The sequence below is a fragment of the Tamandua tetradactyla genome, chromosome 26 (assembly GCF_023851605.1).
Source record: "Tamandua tetradactyla isolate mTamTet1 chromosome 26, mTamTet1.pri, whole genome shotgun sequence".
NCBI lineage: Eukaryota > Metazoa > Chordata > Mammalia > Pilosa > Myrmecophagidae > Tamandua > Tamandua tetradactyla.
The window spans coordinates 3,360,864-3,382,870 of record NC_135352.1 but is presented as its reverse complement, the minus strand read 5'-3'; the positions used below and the strand labels follow the sequence as shown (position 1 = coordinate 3,382,870).

Genomic DNA, 22,007 nt, shown 5'->3' with positions numbered 1-22,007 from the left:
AGACGATATGATAATATACATCGAAAACCCGGAAAAATCCACAACAAAACTACTAGAGCTAATAAATGAGTACAGCAAAGTAGCAGGTTACAAGATCAACATTCAAAAATCTGTAGCATTTCTATACACTAGCAATGAACAAGTGGAGGGGGAAATCAAGAAACGAATCCCATTTACAATTGCAACTAAAAGAATAAAATACCTAGGAATAAATTTAACTAAAGAGACAAAAATCCTATATAAAGAAAACTGCAAAAAACTGCTAAAAGAAATCACAGAAGACCTAAACAGATGGAAGGGCATACCGTGTTCATGGATTGGAAGACTAAATATAGTTAAGATGTCAATCCTACCTAATTGATTTACAAATCCAATGCAATACCAATCAAAATCCCAACAACTTATTTTTCAGAATTAGAAAAACCAATAAGCAAATTTATCTGGAAGGGCAACATGCCCCGAATTGCTAAAAACATCTTGAGGAAAAAAAATGAAGCTGGAGGTCTTGCACTGCCTGACTTTAAGGCATATTATGAAGCCACAGTGGTCAAAACAGCATGGTATTGGCATAAAGATAGATATATCGACCAATGGAATCGAATAGAGTGCTCAGATATAGACCCTCTCATCTATGGACATTTGATCTTTGATAAGGCAGTCAAGCCAACTCACCTGGGACAGAACAGTCTCTTCAATAAATGGTGCCTAGAGAACTGGATATCCATATGCAAAAGAATGAAAGAAGACCCATATCTCACACCCTACACAAAAGTTAACTCAAAATGGATCAAAGATCTAAACATTAGGTCTAAGACCATAGAACAGTTAGAGGAAAATGTAGGGAGATATCTTATGAATCTTACAATTGTAGGCGGCTTTATGGACCTTACACCTAAAGCAAGAGCCCTGAAGAAAGAAATAAATAAATGGGAACTCCTAAAAATTAAACACTTTTGTGCATCAAAGAAGTTCATCAAGAAAGTAGAAAGACAGCCTACACAATGGGAATCAATATTTGGAAACGACATATCAGATAAACGTCTAGTATCCAGAATTTATAATGAGATTGTTCAACTCAACAACAAAAAGATAGCCAACCCAATTACAAAATGGGAAAATGACTTGAATAGACACCTCTCAGAGGAGGAAATACAAATGGCCAAAAGACACATGAAGAGATGCTCAATGTCCCTGGCCATTAGAGAAATGCAAATCAAAACCACAATGAGATATTATCTCACACCCACCAGAATGGCCATTATCAACAAAACAGAAAATGACAAGTGCTGGAGAGGATGCGGTGAAAGAGGCACACTTATCCACTGTTGGTGGGAATGTGAAATGGTGCAACCACTGTGGAAAGCAGTTTGGCGGTTCCTCAAAAAGCTGAATATAGAATTGCCATACGACCCAGCAATACCATTGCTGGGAATCTACTCAAAGGAATTAAAGGCAAAAACTCAAACAAACATTTGCACACCAATGTTTATAGCAGCGTTATTTACAATTGCAAAGAGATGGAAACAGCCAAAATGTCCATCAACAGACGAGTGGCTAAACAAACTGTGGTATATACATACGATGGAATATTATGCAGCTTTAAGGCAGGATAAACTTATGAAGCATGTAATAACATGGATGGACCTAGAGAACATTATGCTGACTGAGTCTAGCCAAAAACTAAAAGACAAATGCTGTATGGTCCCAATGATGTGAATCGACACTCGAGAATATACTTGGAATATGTCATTGGTAACAGAGTTCAGCAGGAGTTAGAAACAGGGTAAGATAATGGGTAATTGGAGCTGATGGAATACAGACTGTGCAATAGGACTAGATACAAAAACTCAAAAATGGACAGCACAATAATACCTAATTGTAAAATAATCATGTTAAAATACTGAACGAAGCTGCATCCGAGCTATAGGTTCTTGTTTTGTTTTGTTTTGTTTGATTTGTTCTTATTATTATTACTTTTATTTTTTTTTCTCTATATTAACATTCTATATATTTTTTCTGTTATACTGCTAGTTCTTCTAAACCGATGCAAATGTACTAAGAAACTATGATCATGCATCTATGTGATGATGTTAAGAATTACTGATTGCATATGTAGAAGGGTATGATGTCTAAAAAAAAATGGGCAGCACAATACTGCCTAATTGTAATGTAATTATGTTGGAACGCTGAATGAAGCTGCATCTGATCTATAGTTTTTTTTTGTTTTTTTTCTTTCTCTTATATATTTTTGTACTTTTTATTTTTATTTGTGTTTTCTCTGTGTTATCACTTTATTTCTTTTTCTGTTGTCGTACTATTTCTTTCTCTAAATCGATGCATATGTAATGAGAAATGATGACCATACACCTATGTGATGATATTAAGAATTACTGATTGCATATGTAGAATGGATTGATTTCTAATGTTGTGTTAGTTAACTTTTTTAATTAATAAAAAATAAATAAATAAATAAATAAATAAATAAATAAATAAAAGAAAATTACATGTGCAGGCTTAAAAATGGGTTGATGACAAGATGGCAGATTAGTGAGGTGTGGGATTTAGTTCATCTTACAGAGCAGCTAGTAAATAGACAGAACAATACAGAACAACAGCTGGGGTCATGTAAGTGACTGGACATACAGTGTACCCCAATCTGGATAAGACAGACCAGCTGCAATCCCACTCAGAACAGTGAGTTCCCCAAACTGTGGTGGCTGGCACCCCTCCTCCACAAAATGCTACCCAGAGGGGATAAGAAAGAGACTTTAGTAAGAGCAGGGACTGAGTGCAACCAAACTCCAATTGTGTAATTAATTAACAAATTCTGACTACTAAAAATGTGCCCCAGCTCAGCTGAACTTCAAGTAAAAAGCTATTGGGTTTTGTGCCAGTGCAGAGGGGGAAAGGTGGATGAATAAAAGAACAAAAAGAAACCAGAATTTTTTGGATCAGACAACACAAAACACTTGAATGGGTCAGGGCCCTGAAGGAAAGGAGGGGGCACATAAGACCTGGAGATACACAGAGCATCATACTAACTTAAGCCCTTGATTGGCAAACCCAAGGAATAGGGGTCCTGGCCCAAAAAAGGTTTTTATTTATTTATTTATTTACTTATTTTTATTTTCTTTTTTGTGGCTGTGTTTCTATGGCTTGAATGCTGTTTGGATACAGGTGCAGTGTTTCTCAGCCTCCAACTGCCCCAAGCATGGGCTGAATTAAGCTTGTTTCAGAATTTTTCTGGAGGCTGTGCCTTCCCCAGGAGAGGGGTGGGGCCCAATTCAGGTGGAATCCCTCCCTCAAGGAATTCAGACCCAGGGTCTGGAAAAATGAAGCAATTAAATCCGGCCTACAACCTCTCCTCTGTCTCAACCATGCCCCCAAGGGGGAGAGTCTGCTGAAGTTAAAAGTACCACATCACCTTATGCTGGGAGGACCTGCAGGCAAAGAAGCACCTTTGAGGTAGAATAGGGACAAAATGGGTCCAGAGGCTTCATAGGAGATTCTTTCAGCATGCGGGGTCTCAACTTCAGGCAAAACTGATGGGCATGACACTTTCCTAACAGGATGAGGCCAGTTTGGTCTGGGAAAATCTGACTGGTATCTATAACACCTAAGTAGACCCTCCTAAGGGGAAGGGGGAAGGCACCATAGAGGCAGGGCAAGAAACAAGAAAACAAGAACTGAAGAATTCTGATATGTTAAACAAAACCTAAGCTCGAATAAACTGAACTGAAAGTCAAAGAACAAATGGACAACAAAGTCATCCAGCAAGAAAATCCTAGGTAATAGGATTACATAATAGGTACCTAAGTAATAGGTAATAAAACAAAAAAAAACAATCTCCAGAATAAACTAATTAAGGAAATTAAATGCCTAGACATGAGCAAAAAATAACAAATCATACAGGAGAATTGAAGATATGAGCCAGTCAAAGGAGCAAACCAACAATTCAAATAAGATACAGGAGTTGGAATAATTAACTCAGAATGTTCAAACAGACATGGAAAACCTTATAAAAAATCAAATCAATGAATTGAAGGAGGATATAAAGTAGGCAAGTAAAGAACAAAAAGAAGAAATCAAAAGTCTGAAAAAATCACAGAACTTATGGGAATCAAGGACACAGTAGAAGAGATGAAAAAAAACATTGCAAACCTACAATGTTAGATTTCAAGAGGCAGAAGACAAGATTAGTGAACTGGAATATGAGATATCTGAAATCTGACAAGCAAAAGAAAATATAAGGAAAAGAATGGAAAAATATGAGCAGGGACTAAGGGAATTGAATGGCAACATGAAGTGCATGAATATGCATGTTGTGGGTGTCGCAGAAGGAGAAGAGAATAGAAAAGGAAGGGAAAAACTAGTGGAGGAAATTATCACTGAAAATTTTCCAACTCCTATGAAAGGCTTAAAATTACAGATCCAAAAAGATGTACTTCAAGACATTTGTTAATCAAATTTAAATGTTGAAGAGAAAGAGAGAATCTTGAAAGCAGTAAGAGAAAAGCAATCCATCACACACAAGGGAAGCCCAGTAAAACTACACGTAGATTTTTCAACAGAAAACATGGAGGTGAGAAGAGAGAGGGATGATATATTTAAGTTCCTAAAACAGAAAAACTACCAAACAAAGATTCATATAGAATTCATACCCAGCAAAGTTGTCATTCAAAAATGAGGCACATATTAAAACCTTTTCAGAAAGAAAAATCATCAAAGGAATTTGTGACCAAGAGACTGGCTCTGCAAAAAACACTAGAGACAGATAGGAAAAGGCAAGAGAGAGAGAGGTGTGGAGAAGAGTGTGGAGAAGAGTTTTTACCTTTACAGTAAAGGTAAAAAGAAAAAAAAATTAAGTATGACATATAAAATCCAAAAGGCAAAATGGTGAAAGAAAGCACTGCCTTTATAGTAATAACCCTTAATGTTAATGGATTAAACATCCCAATCAAAAGACATTGTCTGGAAGAATAGATTAAAAAACAGGACCCATCTATATGCTTTCTACAGGAGATGCATATTAGACACAAGGGTAAACATAGGTTGAAAGTGAAAGGTTTGGAAAAGATATTTCATGCAAAAAACAATCAGAAAAAAGCAGGAGTAGCTATACTAATATTCAACAAAGTAACTTCAAATGTAAAACAGTTAAAAAGGACAAAGAAGGACACTATGTATTAATAAAAGGAACAGTTCAACAAGAAAACATAGCAATCATAAATATCTATGCACTGAGCCAGAGTGCTCCAAAATACATGAAGCAAACACTGGAAACAGTGAAAAGATAAATAGACACATCTACCATAATAATTGGAGACTACCATATCCCACTCTCATCAATGGTCACAACATTTAAACAGAGGATCAATAAAGAAACAGAGAATTTGAATAACACAATAAATGAGCTAGACTTAACAGACATTTATAGAACATTAGACCCACAACAACAGGATACAACTTTTTCTCAAATGCTCATGGATAATTCTCAAGGATAGACCATGTGCTGGGTCACAAAGCAAGTCTCAATAAATTTTAAAAAATTGAAATCACACTAAACACTTTCTCAGATCATAAAGGAATGAAATTTGAAATAAATAATAGTCAGAGGGTGAGAAAATTCACAAACATATGGAGGCTCAACAACATACTCTTAAACAACCATGGGTCAAGGAAGAAATTGCAAGAGAAATCAGTAACTATCTCGAGGCAAATGAAAATGTATACACAACATATCAAAATTTATGGGCTGCAGCAAAGGCAGTGTTAAAAGGGAAATATATTGCCCTGAATGCCCATATCAAAAAAGAAGAAAGAGCAAAAATGTAGGAATTAATTGTCCACTTGGAAGAACTAGAGAAAGAACAGCAAACTAAGCACAAAGCAGGCAAAAGGAAGGAAATAATGATGATTAAAACAGAAGCAAATGAAATTGAGAACATGAAAACAATTGAGAAAATCAAAAAAACCAGAAGTTAGTTCTATGAGAAAATCAAAAAGATTGATAGACCCTTAGCGAGGTTGACGAAAAGAAGAAGATAGAGGATGCAAATAAATAAAATCAGACATGGAAGAGGAGACCTAACCACTGGCTCCACAGAAATAAAGGAAGTAATGAGAGGATACTATGAACAACTCTATGCTAATAAACTAGACAACATAGATGAACTGGACAACTTCCTAGAAAGGCATGAACCACCAACATCGATGTGAGAAGAAATAGATGATCTCAACCAACCACTCACAAGTAAAGAAATAAGTCAGTCATTAAGAAGCTCCCAAAAAAGCAAAGTCCAAGACCAGATGGCTTCACACGTGAATTCTACCAAGCATTCAAGAAAGAATTTGTACCAATCCAGCTCAAAATCTTCAAAACATTGAAGAGGAGGGAAGGCTATCTAACTCATTCTATGAAGTCAATATCACCCTCATACCAAAGCCAGACAAAGATATTACAAGAAAATAAAACTAGAGACCAATCTCTCTAATGAATATAGATGTAAAAATCCTCAACAAAATTCTTGCAAATTGAATCCAGCACCACATTAAAAGAATTATACATCATGACCAAGTAAGGTTCACTCCATGTATGCAAGGATGGTTCAACATAATGTAATACACCATATCAAGAAATCAAAGCAGAAAAACCACATGGTCAACTCAATTGATGCAGAAAAGGCATTTGACAAAAGTCAGCATCTTTTCTTGTTGAAAACACTTCAAAGGATAGAAATAGAAAGGAACGTCTTCAACATGATAAAAGGAATATATGAAAAACCTTTAGCTAACGTCATCCTCAGTGGGGAAAAACTGAAGACTTTCCCCCTAAGATCAGGAACAAGATAAGGATGTATACTATCACCATTGTTATTCAACATTGTAGTGGAAGTTCTAGCTAGAGCAATGAGACAAGAAAATGAAATACAGGTCATCAAAACTGAAAAGCAAAAAGTAAAGCTCTCACTGTTTGCAGATAATATGATACTATATGTTGAAAATCCAAAAAAAACCCACAGCAAAACTACCAGAGCTAATAAATGAGTACAGCAAAATGACAGGTTACAAGAGCAAAACTCAAAAATGTGTAGTATTTCTATACACTAGTAATGAACAATCTGAGGGAGAAATCAAGAAACAAATTCCATTTACAATTGCAACCAAAAGAATAAAACATTTAGGAATAAATTTAACAGAACATAGAGGTAAGGAAGACACTGTTTATATTTTAGAACCACACACACTCTTTAAGATCAAAGGAAGAAAGGTTTGTTTGGTCTGGAACTGAAATTTTCTGTAGTGCATAATCTAATTCAACCTATATGTATAGCTCATTTGAACAATGAGCTCTGAACAAGAAAAATGTCCTTTAGTCCTGTATAAATTACTGCATGCCTGGATATATTCTAGTGTGTATTAAACAGATAATCAAAAAGTATTGCCAATGTCCCCTGAGGGATGGGAGAAAGAATATGAACTATTCAACCTTACCATCAGGGAATTCCCTGATACTGTGTCAAACTTTGGAGACATCTGAATCAATAGTCCATGCCCTTGATCATGAGGCTTACTCTTATGAAGCTTATATAGGTAGCAAAGATTAGTCTACCTATAGGCATGCTAAAGAGTTACTTCTAGAGGGCCTCTGGTTGCTCAGATGTGCCCTCACTCTCTCTAAGCCCAACTCTGCAAGTGAAATCATTGCCCCACCCTCTACCTGGGACCTGACATCCAGGCAACATGGGAGATGACTCCCAGGGATGAATCCAGGCCTGGCACCATGGGATCAACCATTCCATCCTGACTGAAAGGGGAAAAAGAAGTATAACTAACAAAGTATCAGTGGCAGAGAGAGTTCAAATAGAATCAAGAGGCTCCTAAGGAGGTTGCTCTTATGCAAGCTTCAGTTAGACATTGATACCTATCATAACCTGCTAACACCCAATCAGGACCATTCCAGCCAATCCTAAAGAACACCTAGGACAATATATGATTCCACAAGGGTTCCATACACTACAGTAACTTTCCAGAAACCTATGACCTCCAGATGGGTCCATGGTCCAGATAAGTCCTGAAACCTAGTCTAGCCTCTCCAGAACATCAGATAGTTTCATCTCCCTACCCCATATTAGTGACAGACTCTTACAATATGAAAAATTTAGAATGACAATAGCCCAAATATCACAAAAGAGAGGGAAGGAAACATCAAAGATGATGGTGGAGTTATACGGACAAGGTAGGGTTTAAAAATGAATCTGAACACTGAATCATTAAATTGATATATTTTTTAGTCTCCAGTATTTTAGAGCAGCTAGAAGTAAAAACCTAAAATTGTGGAATTGTGACACACATCAAACTCTGAAACATGTTCTACAATAATTTTGGTGCTGGGCTTTGAATTTTATAGATTTTTGTATATATGTTATTTTTCAAAGAAAAGGAAGGAAAAAAGTCAATTGTGATGATAAAAAAATGTTTAAGTCCCTAGCCTCCTATATTCTGGAGCAGCTAGAAGGAAAAATATAAGAGGATCATATGGTAACCCATGAAAAACTCTGGGATCTGTCCTGTAGCTACTTGTTGAAGAGTGCTTTGAAAACTATTACTTTTTATTTTCTTTGTTTGTATATATGTCATACTATACAACAAAAAAGTTACAAAAAATGGATTGATGGATTAGGAATTTCAAAGGTTATGATTATGTTGAAGATGAAGTGATAGAAAATAACCAAGTAAAACTCAAAAAGAAAATGGACTTTTAAACAAAGAAAGAACCATAGGTACTTTGGTGGACATAATTCATCCAAATCAATTTGTAATTGGCAAGACTGAATGAGAAAATTACACATGGATAGAAAATATATTCGAAGTTATAATGTTTGAAAGTTTTCAAATTATTGAATAAAATGTAAAAAATAATGCCACAGGCTTGAGAATCTAAAAAGAAGTTAAGACTAAGAAACATGATGAAAAACCACCGAATACATTAAGTAAAAATGGTGGAAAATCAGCAATAATAAAATAATAATATTAAAAATAGTAATAATAAAATAAAAGCCGCCAGGGGGGGGAAACATTACATATAGAAGAACAAAGATAAAGATGAGAACAGATTTCTTATTGGAGGAATGTAAAGAGGGAAAACAGTAGGGAAAATATTTAAGTTACAAAACTAAAATTGTCAGCATATTATATTATATAATATTATATTATAATAAAAATTCCTTTCATAAAGAAAAATAAAAATGTCTTCTACAGACATAGAAATGCTGAAAGATTTCATCTTCAGTAGATATATACAAAAGCATATGTTAAAGAAGTCCTTCAGGAAGAACAACAGAGATATGGGTCTAAAGTATGGATACAGACAAAGGAACTGAGAGTATCAGAAATGGTAAATATGAGTTCAAAAATTGATGCATTTTATTGTAACAAATAAATAAATAAATTTATTGTAAGAAATAACTGTTAAAACATGTTGAATGCTAATGAGCTTTGAAAATAGTTCAAAAGCCATGAGTGGATAAATGGAAATATTTTAAGATTCTTATGTTATGTGCAAAGTGTTATAATATCAAAAGAAGGTATGCATAGATGAGTTAAACACATATACACACATATAATAAAACCTGAACCAACAACCAATATTAGAAAACAAAGAATTATAACTTAAAAGGAAACAGGGAAGATAAAATATACTTAATTCAAATGAAAGCAAAAATAAATAAATAAACAAGACACAGTTTAGTCTAAAAAGACAAAAAAGTAGCAACATGTTAATATTAAATCCAATTCTAGGGATAATTATAATTAATGTGTATAGTCTAAACTATAATGTCTAAAAAATGTGTTTAGACTATACACATTAATTTAAAGGAAGAGTTTTTCTGATAGAATTGAAAAATAAGACCCAAATCCATGCAGCCTACAAAACATGCATTTTTATATATAAATGTATTTTAAAATAAAATATTTAAATATATAAAATATCAACATTAGAAATCTGGAGGGGTTAATTTATTATATGCATATCAGAATAATATAGATCAGGGGCTGCTAGGAAGACGGCAGACTGGAGTGGAGTAAGTTCATTTCTGCTCCATGAAATAAGATAGAAGACAGGGGAAAAATGTCCAGGACTGCAGGAGAGTCTTTAGGCACTTTTGGTGGGGAGAAGGATTGGGGGAGTGTGAGTGGGTCGGGTGAGGAGGATCACCGTGAAGCGGGCTGTGGTGCATCGGAGAATTGTGATAGGAGGGAACTGGCCCTCTTCAGTTCCAGCCTGCACAGCTACTGGCTTAGAAACCTCCCGACGTGGTTGCAGTGGGCAGCACCTGCAGGGAGCCCAGAGGCTGGTGGGAGAAGTAATCACCCTGTCTGGGGCAGGAAAAGCCAGCCCACAGTCATGATATCTAGCAGATCCACTGATGGGGTCCCCAGTTCCCTGGAAGGGACCCACCAGCCAGTTGTCCCTGGGCATCCACCCTGCTGAGCAGACCCGCCTGCTCAGCAGACCCCTGCTCAGCAACCCTTGCTCCGCAGACCCTCTGCTGAGCACACTGAAAGTGGGGAGGCGAGTTACTCTGCTCAGGAAGGCGGGCCTGAGGGAGGAGGAGACTCAATCCCGCCATCTTCTGGTCAGATACAGTAAGTGCAGTGTGGCAGCACCAGACAGAAAGGGGAGAGCTTGAAGGCGGAGAAGCAGGGCGGTTGTCACTTGCTGGGGAGAAGACATAAGTGCAGGCAAACTAACTGTCTATCTGCCTACGTCTTTATTTTTCTCTTAATATTCTTTTTTTATTCCCCCCCTTTAAAACATATCCTTTCCATACATTTTTATGAGTAATATAAATATCCTTTTCATTTATTTTTTTTTTGTCATGGGCAGGCTTCAGGAATTGAACCCATTTCTCTGGCATGCCAGGTAAGATTTCTGTCACTGAGCAACCATTGCATCACCCTTGTCCTTTTCACTTTTAAAAATATCTTTTATAGATATTTCATATTATTATATTTTATTAATCTTCTAGCTTTTAGCTCACATATTATATTTTATTATTCCATTTCATTCATTTTTACTATTTTTTTTTTTGTCTTAAACTTTTCCTCTCTCTGATACACACCAGCCTGACTGGGGTATCTCCTTTTGAGTGCCTACTGTTGTCAAGGTATATTTGGTTGTGGTTCTTGTTTTTGTGTTTCATATTTTTATTATATTATTATCTTACCTTATTATTATTATTATCTCTTTTTTCTTTTCTTATTCTTCTTTATTATGCATAGGCTAGGAGTTTACCTTGCATCTCCTGCATGGTAGTCAACCATTTTGCTACTGGAGTACCCATGCACCCCAGCCTAAATTATAGTATACCCTTAAGTTGAATTCTAGCCCCTACATGAGATCTGGATCTTGATTTGGCAGAGAATAACCAACAAAGTGCAAAAGGAAACATTTAGCAAATCTAAACAAATACAAAAGTTTAGAAGAGTGAAGGAAACCAACTTGCATAATAACCATGTCAGGATAATCAAATGCCCCAAACACATCAGAAAATCATAAAACAAATGAAGATCCAAGAAGAAACGGCCCAACCAAATGGCAAAATTAAAATCCCAGAGGGGACACAGAACGTGGAACTATTCAAGGAGAGTTATAAAAAAGTTAGGATATCAAGAAGACACTAGACGAGCATAGAGAAGAATTTCAGAGGTTGAATAGAAAAATGGTACATCTCACAGAAATGAAACATACAGTAGACTAAAATAAAAAATACACTGGAGACAAACAATAGCACATTTGAAGAAGCAGAAGGAAGAATAAGTGACCTAGAAGTTATAACAATAGAACGGAAGCATACAAAAAAACAAACGGTAAGAAAGATGGAAAAAATGCAACTGGATCTTATGGAAATGATGGACAACAAGAGTTGCAAAAATATAAGAATTATTGGTGTCACAGAAGGAGAAGAGAAGAGTAAAGGGTTGATAAAGTTAATTGAAGATATAATCAGAGAAAACTTCTGAACTCTTATAAAAGATATGAATATACATACCAAAGAGGCCCGGTGAACTCCAAATAGAATAAATCCAAGAAAGCCCACTTCAAAAACATACTGATCAGACTGTTAGGTGTTGAAGAGAAACAGAAAGTCGTGAAAGCATCATGAGAAAAGCAATTTTCTACATACAAGGGAAACACATAAGACTGATTTCAGACTACTCAACAGGCACCATAGGAGCAAGAAGGCAGTAGTAAGATATTTTTTAGGACCCTGAATGAGAAAGTCTTTCAGCCATGAATTCTTAATCCAACCAAATTGTTCTTCAAAATTGAAGGAGAGGTTAAAATCTTCAAAGATAATGAAAGATTGAGAGAACTAATCAACAAAAGACCAGACATGCAAGAAATACTAAAGGAAGCCCTGTTGACTGATTTTTAAAAAAGACAGGAGAGGGAGGCCTGGAAGAGGGCACAGAATTGAAGAATATTAGCAAAGGTAATTTAAAGGAAAAGAGAGAAGGAAAATAATATACAGATCTGATAAATAAAACTAAAGGACAAGATGGTAGAATCAAGAACTCCTTTTACAGTAATTACTTTGAATGTTTATGGACTAAATTTACCAATTAGAAGATACATATTGACAGAATGGATGAAAAAAATAATCCATCTCTATGCTGTTTACAAGAAATGTGTCTTAGACTCAAGGATATAGTTAGATTAAAAGTGAAAGGATGAAAAAAGATCTATGTGAGCTGTAGCCAAACAAAAGCAGGATTAGCTCTACTAATATCAGGCAAAATAGACCTTAATTGTAAAAACATCATAGGAGACAAAGAAGGACACTACATATTAATAAATGGGACAATGCACCAGGAAGAAATAGCAATCATAAATGTGTATGCACCCAATCAAGATGCTCCAAAATGCATGAGAAACATATTGGAAAAACTGAAGGGAGATATAGATATATCAACAGTAATTGTGGGAGACTTCAATACACCAATCTTTGTTATAGGTAGAACAACCACACAGAAGATCAACAAGGAAATAGAGAACCTAAACAATAAGATAAATGAATTAGATCTATTAGACATATACAGATCATTACATCCCAAAGCAGCAAGATACACATTCTTCCCTAGTGCACATGAAACATTCTCCAGGATAGATCATATGCTGGGACATAAACTGAGTCTCTATAAATTTAATAATATTGAAATTATCCAAAACAGTTCCTTTGATCACAATGAAATAAAGTTGGAAGTCAATAATCACCAAAGAATAAGAGCATTTACAAATAAATATTGAGATTAAATAACACAGTCTTAAATAATCAGTGTGTCAAGGAGGAAATTCCTAGAGACATCTTTAAATGTCTGGAGATGAATTAAAATGAGAATGCAACATACCAAAACTTATGGGGTGTGGCAAAGGCAGTGCTGAGAGGGAAATTCGTTCTCCTAAATACCTTTACTAAAAAAGTAGAATTAGCAAGCATGAGAATTTAACTGCTTATGTGGAGAATTTAGAGAAGGAACAGCAAACTAACCACAAAGGAAATAAAAGAAGAGATATCATAAAAACAAAAGCAGACATAAATAAGCTGGTGAACAGCAAAATAATAGAAAGAATCAACAAAACTAAAAGTTTGTTCCTTGAGAAAATTAATAAAATTTATGGTCCACTGGCTAGACTAATATAGAAGAAAGGAAAGAGCACACAGATAAATGAAACCAGAAATGAAAGGGGGGTTATTACCACAGATCATGAAAAACTTTTAAAAATCATAAAAGAATATTATGAATAACTATCTGCCAACAACCTAGATAACTTAGATGAAGTGGAAAAATTCCTAGAAATGCACAAATTACCTATACTGACTTGAGATGAAATAGAAGATCTCAATAAGCCAATTGCAAGTAAAGAGATCCAATCTGTCATCAAAAATCTTCCCATGAAAAAAAAAACCCAGGACCTGATGGCTTCAAAGGAGAATTTTATCAAACTTTTCAAAAAGAACTGACACCAAATCTGCTCAAACTCTTCTAAAAATTTGAAGAAAAAAGAATTCTTCCTAACTCATTTTATGAACTAACATCACTCTAATACCAAAATTGTATAGAGACAATACAAGAAAAGAAAACGACACATCAATATCCCTAATGAATACAGATGTGAAAATTCTTAACAAAATACTAGGAAGTCATGGGATCAAGTGGGATTCATACCAGGAATGCAAGTGTGGATCAACATAAGAAAATAAATCAATGTAATAAGCACATTAACAAATCAAAAGGGAAATCACATGATCATATTGATTGATGCTGAGAAAGCATTCAACAAATCTAACATCCTTTTTGATATAACACTTCAAAAGTTAGGCATTGAGGGAAATTTTCACAATATCATTGCCGGGATAGCCGCAGCCAGGCTGCCTCGCGGCCAGACCACTGGGTGAGAGGGGGCGAGCTCGCTGGGTGTTAACCTGAGGTAAGCGGAACCTAGCCGTCTCAGCTAGGGGACTGAAGGACTTGAGCCAAAGGCCAATTAATCAGCACAAAGCTTCTTTATTGTTACATGGTATGAGCTATAAGTACTGAGGGGGCTCAAGTGCACAAAAGACCCCGAGGCTCCAGGGAGCTCAGGTTATATACAGTTGCACAGGGGGAGGAGTAGGGGAGAGGGTAGGGGGTTCAGAGAGCCAATTACACAAGCTAAAAGGTAGTTGCTAGGCAAGGGCGGCAGAAGATAGCTAGAGGCAAGGACAGAATAACAGGAAGGCTTGTAGTTTTGACATAAGCTACTGAGACGGGAGGTTTCTGATGAGAGGGGGAAGGGAGAACAGTGAGTTAGGCTACAGACATGAGAGGCGGGGAGAGAAGGTAGAAATGATTAAAAAATTTTTAAGTATGACTAGGCTCCAATCGCTGAGAAATATGCCACAATCATGAGAGGCATATATGAAAACCCAATAGCCATCATCATACTTCATGGTGAGATATTGAAAGCATTCCCTCTGAGATTGGAAGAAAAGGATGCTCATTGTTACCACTATTATTCAACATTGTATTAGAAGTACTAGCTGGAGCAATTAGACAGGAGAAAGAAATAAAAGACATCAAAATACGAAGTAAAACTTTCATTATTTGCTGATGACATGATCCTATAATTAGAAAATCCTGAGGAATCTACTGTAAAACTACTTGAGCTAATTTAAAAAATTTAGCAAAGTGACAGGATACAGGATTAATGTACAAAAATCAGTAATGTTTCCATACACAAGCAATGACCTATCTGAGATGATAACTAAGGGAAAAAATTCCATTCAGAATTGTGACCAGAAGAATTAGATATCTAGGAATAAACCTAAATGTGGATGTCAAAGACTTATACACATAAAACTAAAAAAGATTGCTAAAAGAAATTTAAAATGACCTAAATTGATGACAAGATATTCTATGCTCATGGATAGGAAGGTTGAATATCGCCAAGATGTCAGTCTTACACAAACTGATCTACAGATTCAATGCAACAGCAATAAAAACCCAAAAATTTATTTTGAAGAATTGGAAAAAGTGGTTATCAGATTTACATGGAGGGAAGGCCATGGTGAGTCAGCAGGCAGAGTTCCTGGCTCCCATGCCAGAGACCCAAGTTTACCTCCCAATGCCTGCCCACGGAAAAAAAAAATATATATATATATGGAAAGGAATGGGATCTCGAATTGCTACAGATACCTTAAAAAAGAAGAGCAAACTAGGAGATCTATCACTTCCTGACTTTAAAGTTTACTGTAATGCCACAGTGGTCATAACAGCAAAGTATGGGGACAAAGGCAGAAAAACTGACATTTGGAATAAAATTGAGAGTGCAGAAATTGATCACCACATTTATGGACATTTGACATTTGATAAAGCCCTCAAATCCATTGAATTGGGTGAAAATAGTCTTTTTTAATAAGTGGGCATGGAAGAACTGGATTTAATTAGTCAAATGAATGAAAGAGGATGCCTACCTTGCACCCTAAACAAAATTAATTCAAAATGAATCGAAGATCTAAGTACGAGAGCCAGTACCACAAGACCTCTTGAAAGAAATGTAGCAAAACTTCTTCAAGATCTAGTAGTAGGAGATAGCTTATTAAACTTCACACCTAAAGCTCAAGCTGTGAAAGAAAAAAATTGACAAATGGGACTTCTTTAAGATCAAAAGCCTCAAAGGACTTTGTTAAAAGGTAAATAAACAGCCAACTCAATGGGAGAAAATATTTGGAAACCACATATTGAATAAAGCCTTGATATCCTGTGTACATAAAGAAATTATACAGCTCACCAACAAAAGAACGAACAACCCAATTATAAAATGGGCAGAGGAAATGAATAAGCACATTTCTGAAGAGAAGATACAGATGGCTAAAAAGCACATGAAGACGTGTTCATCTTCATTGGCTATAAGGGAAATGCAAATTAAGACAACAATAAGATATCACCTCACACTTATAAGAATGGCTGCTATTAAACAAACAGGAAACTACAAATGTTGGAGAGTATGTGGAGAAATTGGAACACATTTGCTCTCATTGGGAATATAAAATGTCTCAGTTGCTATGGAAACCATTTTGTCAATTCCTCAGACAAGTAAATATAGAGTTGCCCTATGACCCATCAATACCAATACTCGGTATATATCCAGAAGAGTGGAGGGCAGTGATATGAACAGACATTTGTACACCAATGTTCATAACGGCACTACGCACAACTGCCAGGAGATGGAAACAACCCAGGTACCTATCCACAGATGAGTGGGGATAAAGAAAATGTGGTATATACATATGATGGAATATTATGCAGAATTTAGACAAAGTGATGTCTCAAAATATATGGCAACATGGATGAACCTTGAGGACATAATGCTGAATGAAATAAGTCAGAGACAAATGGACAAATACTGTATGATCCCATTATTATGACTGTAATAAAGCCACCAGTGTTTTGGAGCAGCTAGAAGGAAAAACCTGAGTTCAAGACATCAAAGTCCATGACGAACTTTGGGAACTGTTCTATAACTACTTATTGAAGTGTGCTTTGAAAATTGTTGCTTTCATCTTTCTTTTATTTGTATACATATGTTATATTTTACAACTAAAAATTGTTTTTAAAAATCTGTAGGAAAATATAGTAATATTAGATAAAATAAATTCTTGAAAGCAAAAATTTGAAAATATTTGGCAACATAGCTTACTACTATAGCAAAGTTGATATTTGCAGTAACTTTTTAAGTGATATTTTGAGAATGTGCACAGTTTTGATAATTAATCAAAGGATATTTAAGATGCTATTTAATAGAGTTCAAGTAACTATGATATCTATATTTATAGATTTTTTCTTTCTTTTCTGTAATTTTAAATTGATTTATGAAACCTGTTATACAAACAGGCTTTATGTTGATTATTTAGATATTTTTAAATATGCTTATGGATAAACTAAGATATTCATTTTAGTTTGACTAAGATTTCTATATGTCAATATCCATATGTTAATTGTAAAAATATTTGGAAATACTGCATATATTTAGTAACATAGGTCAATATTATAGCAACGCAGATATTTGTAAGAACTTCCTACTTGATATTTTTAAAATATTCACAGTTTTGACAGCTGATCAAATGGTATCTAAGTTAATGTTTAATACTTAGAATTTAAGAACTTTGTTATCTGAACACGTAAATTTTTCCTTGTTGCCTTAATTTTAAATTGGTTTATGAAACTTACTGAACAAACACAGGATTTGCATGATTATATGAATGCTTTAGTTAAATATGCCTATGAGTAAGATAACTAAGATATCCATTGTTGCTGGTTATAGGTGTATTTGTTTTCTTAAACAGAAAAAATCATATTTCAATGCACCTTTATTTCACAGGTGTGTTTGTAAAGTATCTCATTCAGAATGTAGGTATTTACTAAATTTTTGTTCTTTCCCCTCCTAATTGAAAGAGATAAAATAAAAATAAGTAATATTAATATAAAAATATTAACATAGATCATAGCAAAATATTAACAAGGGTAAAGGAGGTATTTTAAGAGTGATAAGGGGTCAGTTAATTAAGATGGTACTAAAAGCAAAATTGTATGTGTGCAATAACAGAGCTACAAAATATACAAATAAAAACTGTTGGGAAAAATTGAATGTGTACAGTTTATGTTAGTGTTATTGAAATCACACACTCATTTTATTAATTCCTGAGATAAAAAGTAAAATTTTCTATTATTTGTGTTCTTCAAACTCGGCAAATATTTTCTGTTTGGCCCAATACATGGTTTGCATAGCAAGTGTCCAATGTGTATTTGGAAAGAATGCATAATATGCAGTATTGAAGCATAGTTTCTACAAATCTCATTGAGGTATGTTTTGAAATTGTTTTGCTCATGTCTTTTATCTGTTTTATTTTTATCCATTCATTCTGTCAGTTGTATTTAAGAGTTAAATTGTAAACTGTTTAGTTATGATGGTTTTCTTTCCCATTTTTCTTTTTAACTTTTGTTGATTTTGTGTTGCATATTTTGATCCATTATTATTGTACCCATGAAAACACTACGTTATCTTATTTGAATGTATGTTTCAAAATGAGCTTTATAAAGTTTAAAGATGGTTATCTATAGTGGGAAATTGGTGTTCAAATTGTATTCTGCACAAAAAGGTATCAATAAATATGTAAGGAATAAAATTTAGAAAACAAATTCTGTTTTCATTATTTTAATAATATTATACACACTGATAACTGAGTAATACTTTTCTACAATTACAAACACAAAAATGATTGAATGCATAGTCATACTTGAAGAAAAGTAATATTATTTTACTGAAAATTTTATATAAGAAAAATTTTACAACAGTTTAATAGTTTGCAAAGTATTGTATGTGATCAGTTAACTATCATCAATATCCTATGATAATAATTTTAGAATTAACAGAAGTGACAGTGCTATTTGCAATTAGTGACAATAATTTCTTCAATTAACATCTAAGAACCCAAAACAGCAATAACTTTTAGTTACTTTTCAGCAAGGTTGATTATACTTGGCAAACTATTTCACCATCCTAAATATACTGAAAAGATTCCTCAGAGGCAACATACATGGAAACAGAAAAAAAAACAGTAACTCATTTTGGTTTCATGACATGGAAAATTTAGAACCTTCCAACAGTTATTATCAATCCTAAACTTTCTCAAAATAGCAGTGGTTTACATTTCATAGATATTAATATTTGTTTTGAGTAAAAATTTTATTTAAAATTTATCCTTCCACACTATGAAAAAATTAAGTATCTTGATCTTGCCTGCCAACCACAGTTTCCTAAGATGATTATTTTTATTAATAAAACAGTATCTCAGTGTTAATTTAGGGCCAGTTTTTAGATATTATTGTATACCTGTTTTGAGAAATTTTAAATATATGACAAAAATGATTCTTCCTTTAAATGCAAAAATAGATCAAGCAAGTTTAGTATAGAGTTTCAAAATTTCAGACAGAATTTATTTAATTGAGAATAATTGACAAGCAAACTATTTAGCAAAAATACCACCACTTATCAATGATAATTCAGATATCAAGGAAATGTGAATTTTGGAGAGCAGAAACCTGAAAATGAAACATGTGTGCTGTTTTTTTGATTGACACATAATCAATGGAATGTTATTTAGAAATCAAGTCAGGTCACCCAAAAGAGGAAATGAGAAAGAATATTAATGTTGGATCATAATTTAATGATGCCATAAAAGTGGGGTACCTTGAAATCTTTACCTTAGTTTCCTGAACAAAGCTTTCTCCTGATAATTCTCCTTACAGCATCCTTAATATTCTTGTTTCTAAGACTATAGATAATAGGATTTAAGAAAGGAGGGACTATAGTATAGGACACAGACATGATCATTCCCTGAATAGTGGGTGAATGTGAGATTGGCTTCATATATACAACAGCAATTGAAGTGACAAAAACAGTCACAACAATTATGTGGGGGACACAAGTAGAAAAGGCCTTTCCCCAATCTCCCCTGGTTGGAAACTTGAGCACATTAGAAAATATGTGAATATAAGACCTGATAATAAATGCAAAAGAGCCAACAAGAATCACCACTGCAGATATAAAAATTGAAATTTTATTGCTCAAGGTGTCAGAGCAGGAGAGATTCAGGAGTGTGGGAATGTCACAGAAGAATTGATGTACCACATTGGACTGACAGAAGGACAGTTGGAATGTATTTCCAGTGTGGAATCCAGAGTAGATGATGCCACAGAGAACTGAGGCCAGAGTCATCTGGACACAGACTTGATGATTCATAATTATAGGATAGTGGAGGGGCTGGCAGATGGCCACATAGCGATCATGGGCCATGATGCTGAGGAACATTATCTCAACGAAAGCCAAGAAAATCACAAGGAAAACCTGAGCTGCACATCCTACCATGGAGATTACCCTTGTATCAAACAGGAAGATGCTACATGCTTTGGGTATTGTAACAGAAATAAAGCACATGTCTAAGACAGACAGATTCCTAAGAAAGAAATACATGGGGGTATGAAGTTTATCATCAAGTATTGTTACTGTGACAATGAGAAAGTTTCCCATCAGTGTTCCCAAGTACATTAGCAGGAATAGCATGGCATGCAAGACTCTGAGCTCCCACACATCAGAAAATCTTGTAAGCAAGAATTTAGTCACCATGGTAGAGTTGGGCATCTTTAGGCAATTTTCCTTCATCCTGAAGAGGCAGATAAGTAATTCCTAAAAAAAACATGCAGAAGAAATTAGCAAAGTGCATTTACTGACTGGGATATTACTCAATTATATTCTCTCTTGATTGTCTTGGTTAATAGGATCTAACATCATTTTCCTCATGCTACTTGAGTCTCCAGGCTTCTGTAAATCATTTCCAGGATAGGGGCTTCATAAAAATAAAATCTTTAAGAGCTTTGTTATGTTTTCAAATGTTATTTCACTTACCATATAAACTTAACATACCACTTTCTATATAGAATTGATTTATTGGAGGTCAAATTTTTGCCTGAAAGACAAAGTGATCTAATAGAGGTTATTTCTATGCATCCCTGATGTCTAGTTATAAGCTATAAATATTAATACTTATGATTACTTGATGACCAAATGGAATATGAGTAGAGATAAAAGCATGTATTTGGGGACCTCTGAAAATTTTACTATCGAAAGAAATCCATTCCCTGCTTAACAGGTGGAAATTATTTTTATCTTCACTTCCTCCATTGTGAATGTTGATACTATTTTGACTTCCAATTCTTTGACATCTTTTTGTCATTTTTGAATAGTTTGTTAGATTCTTTCTGACTTGATTCCATTCATTCCATAGCCTAGATAAAATGATCATGAATAAAATTAACACAAACTTTTATTTGCCCAGAACATCCTATACAGTGTAAAATCATCTATACATTGTAATTCCTATCAAAACTCTGCAAAATGGGAAGTAAAATATGCAATCTTAAAAGTAGAAGAGTTGGTCACTGAAATATCAAGGAAATTTACTAAACCATGAAAACATAAGTTGAAGAGTAGGGCTTCAAAGTTGGATTGTCTGCTCACATTGCATATCACCACATTGCACATTTCCTACACCAGAATCCCTGACAATATTGGGCTTCACTTATTCCCATAAGACCAATTCATGTTTCTTGTCCAAGCTCAACATTCATCAGTATGGCTACATCCCAGCTTTCTGAAGACTACATAATCCACAAGATCTTATTATATATTCATTTAAATCACAACGACCCAGAGTTGAAAACATTCTTCTAAATATTGAATATTATTTTCTATTTTACCCTTGTTTCTTTCCAATATCAATGACTCATTTATCCATTTAAAATGTCCTAAAAGATTTTGTAGTAATATATAATAAATTTCAATATAAAATAATGTTATGTATGTTCACTCATCTTTTCCCTCTCATCTGCTATATTAGTAT

At 34.5% G+C, this 22,007-nt stretch overlaps 1 protein-coding gene across 1 annotated transcript; it reads right to left on the bottom strand.

Annotated features, from left to right (window-relative positions):
- Positions 1 to 19,813: 19,813 nt before the first annotated feature.
- Positions 19,814 to 20,749, bottom strand: LOC143669847 (olfactory receptor 14C36-like). Its single transcript, XM_077144428.1, has one exon. It carries the CDS (start codon positions 20,747 to 20,749, stop codon positions 19,814 to 19,816), a length of 936 nt encoding a protein of 311 aa, XP_077000543.1.
- Positions 20,750 to 22,007: the final 1,258 nt, after the last annotated feature.

Excerpts from the sequence above, each read along its gene's own strand:
- LOC143669847 (XM_077144428.1), bottom strand. The coding sequence starts at position 20,749 with ATGCCCAACTCTACCATGGTGACTAAATTCTTGCTTACAAGATTTTCT.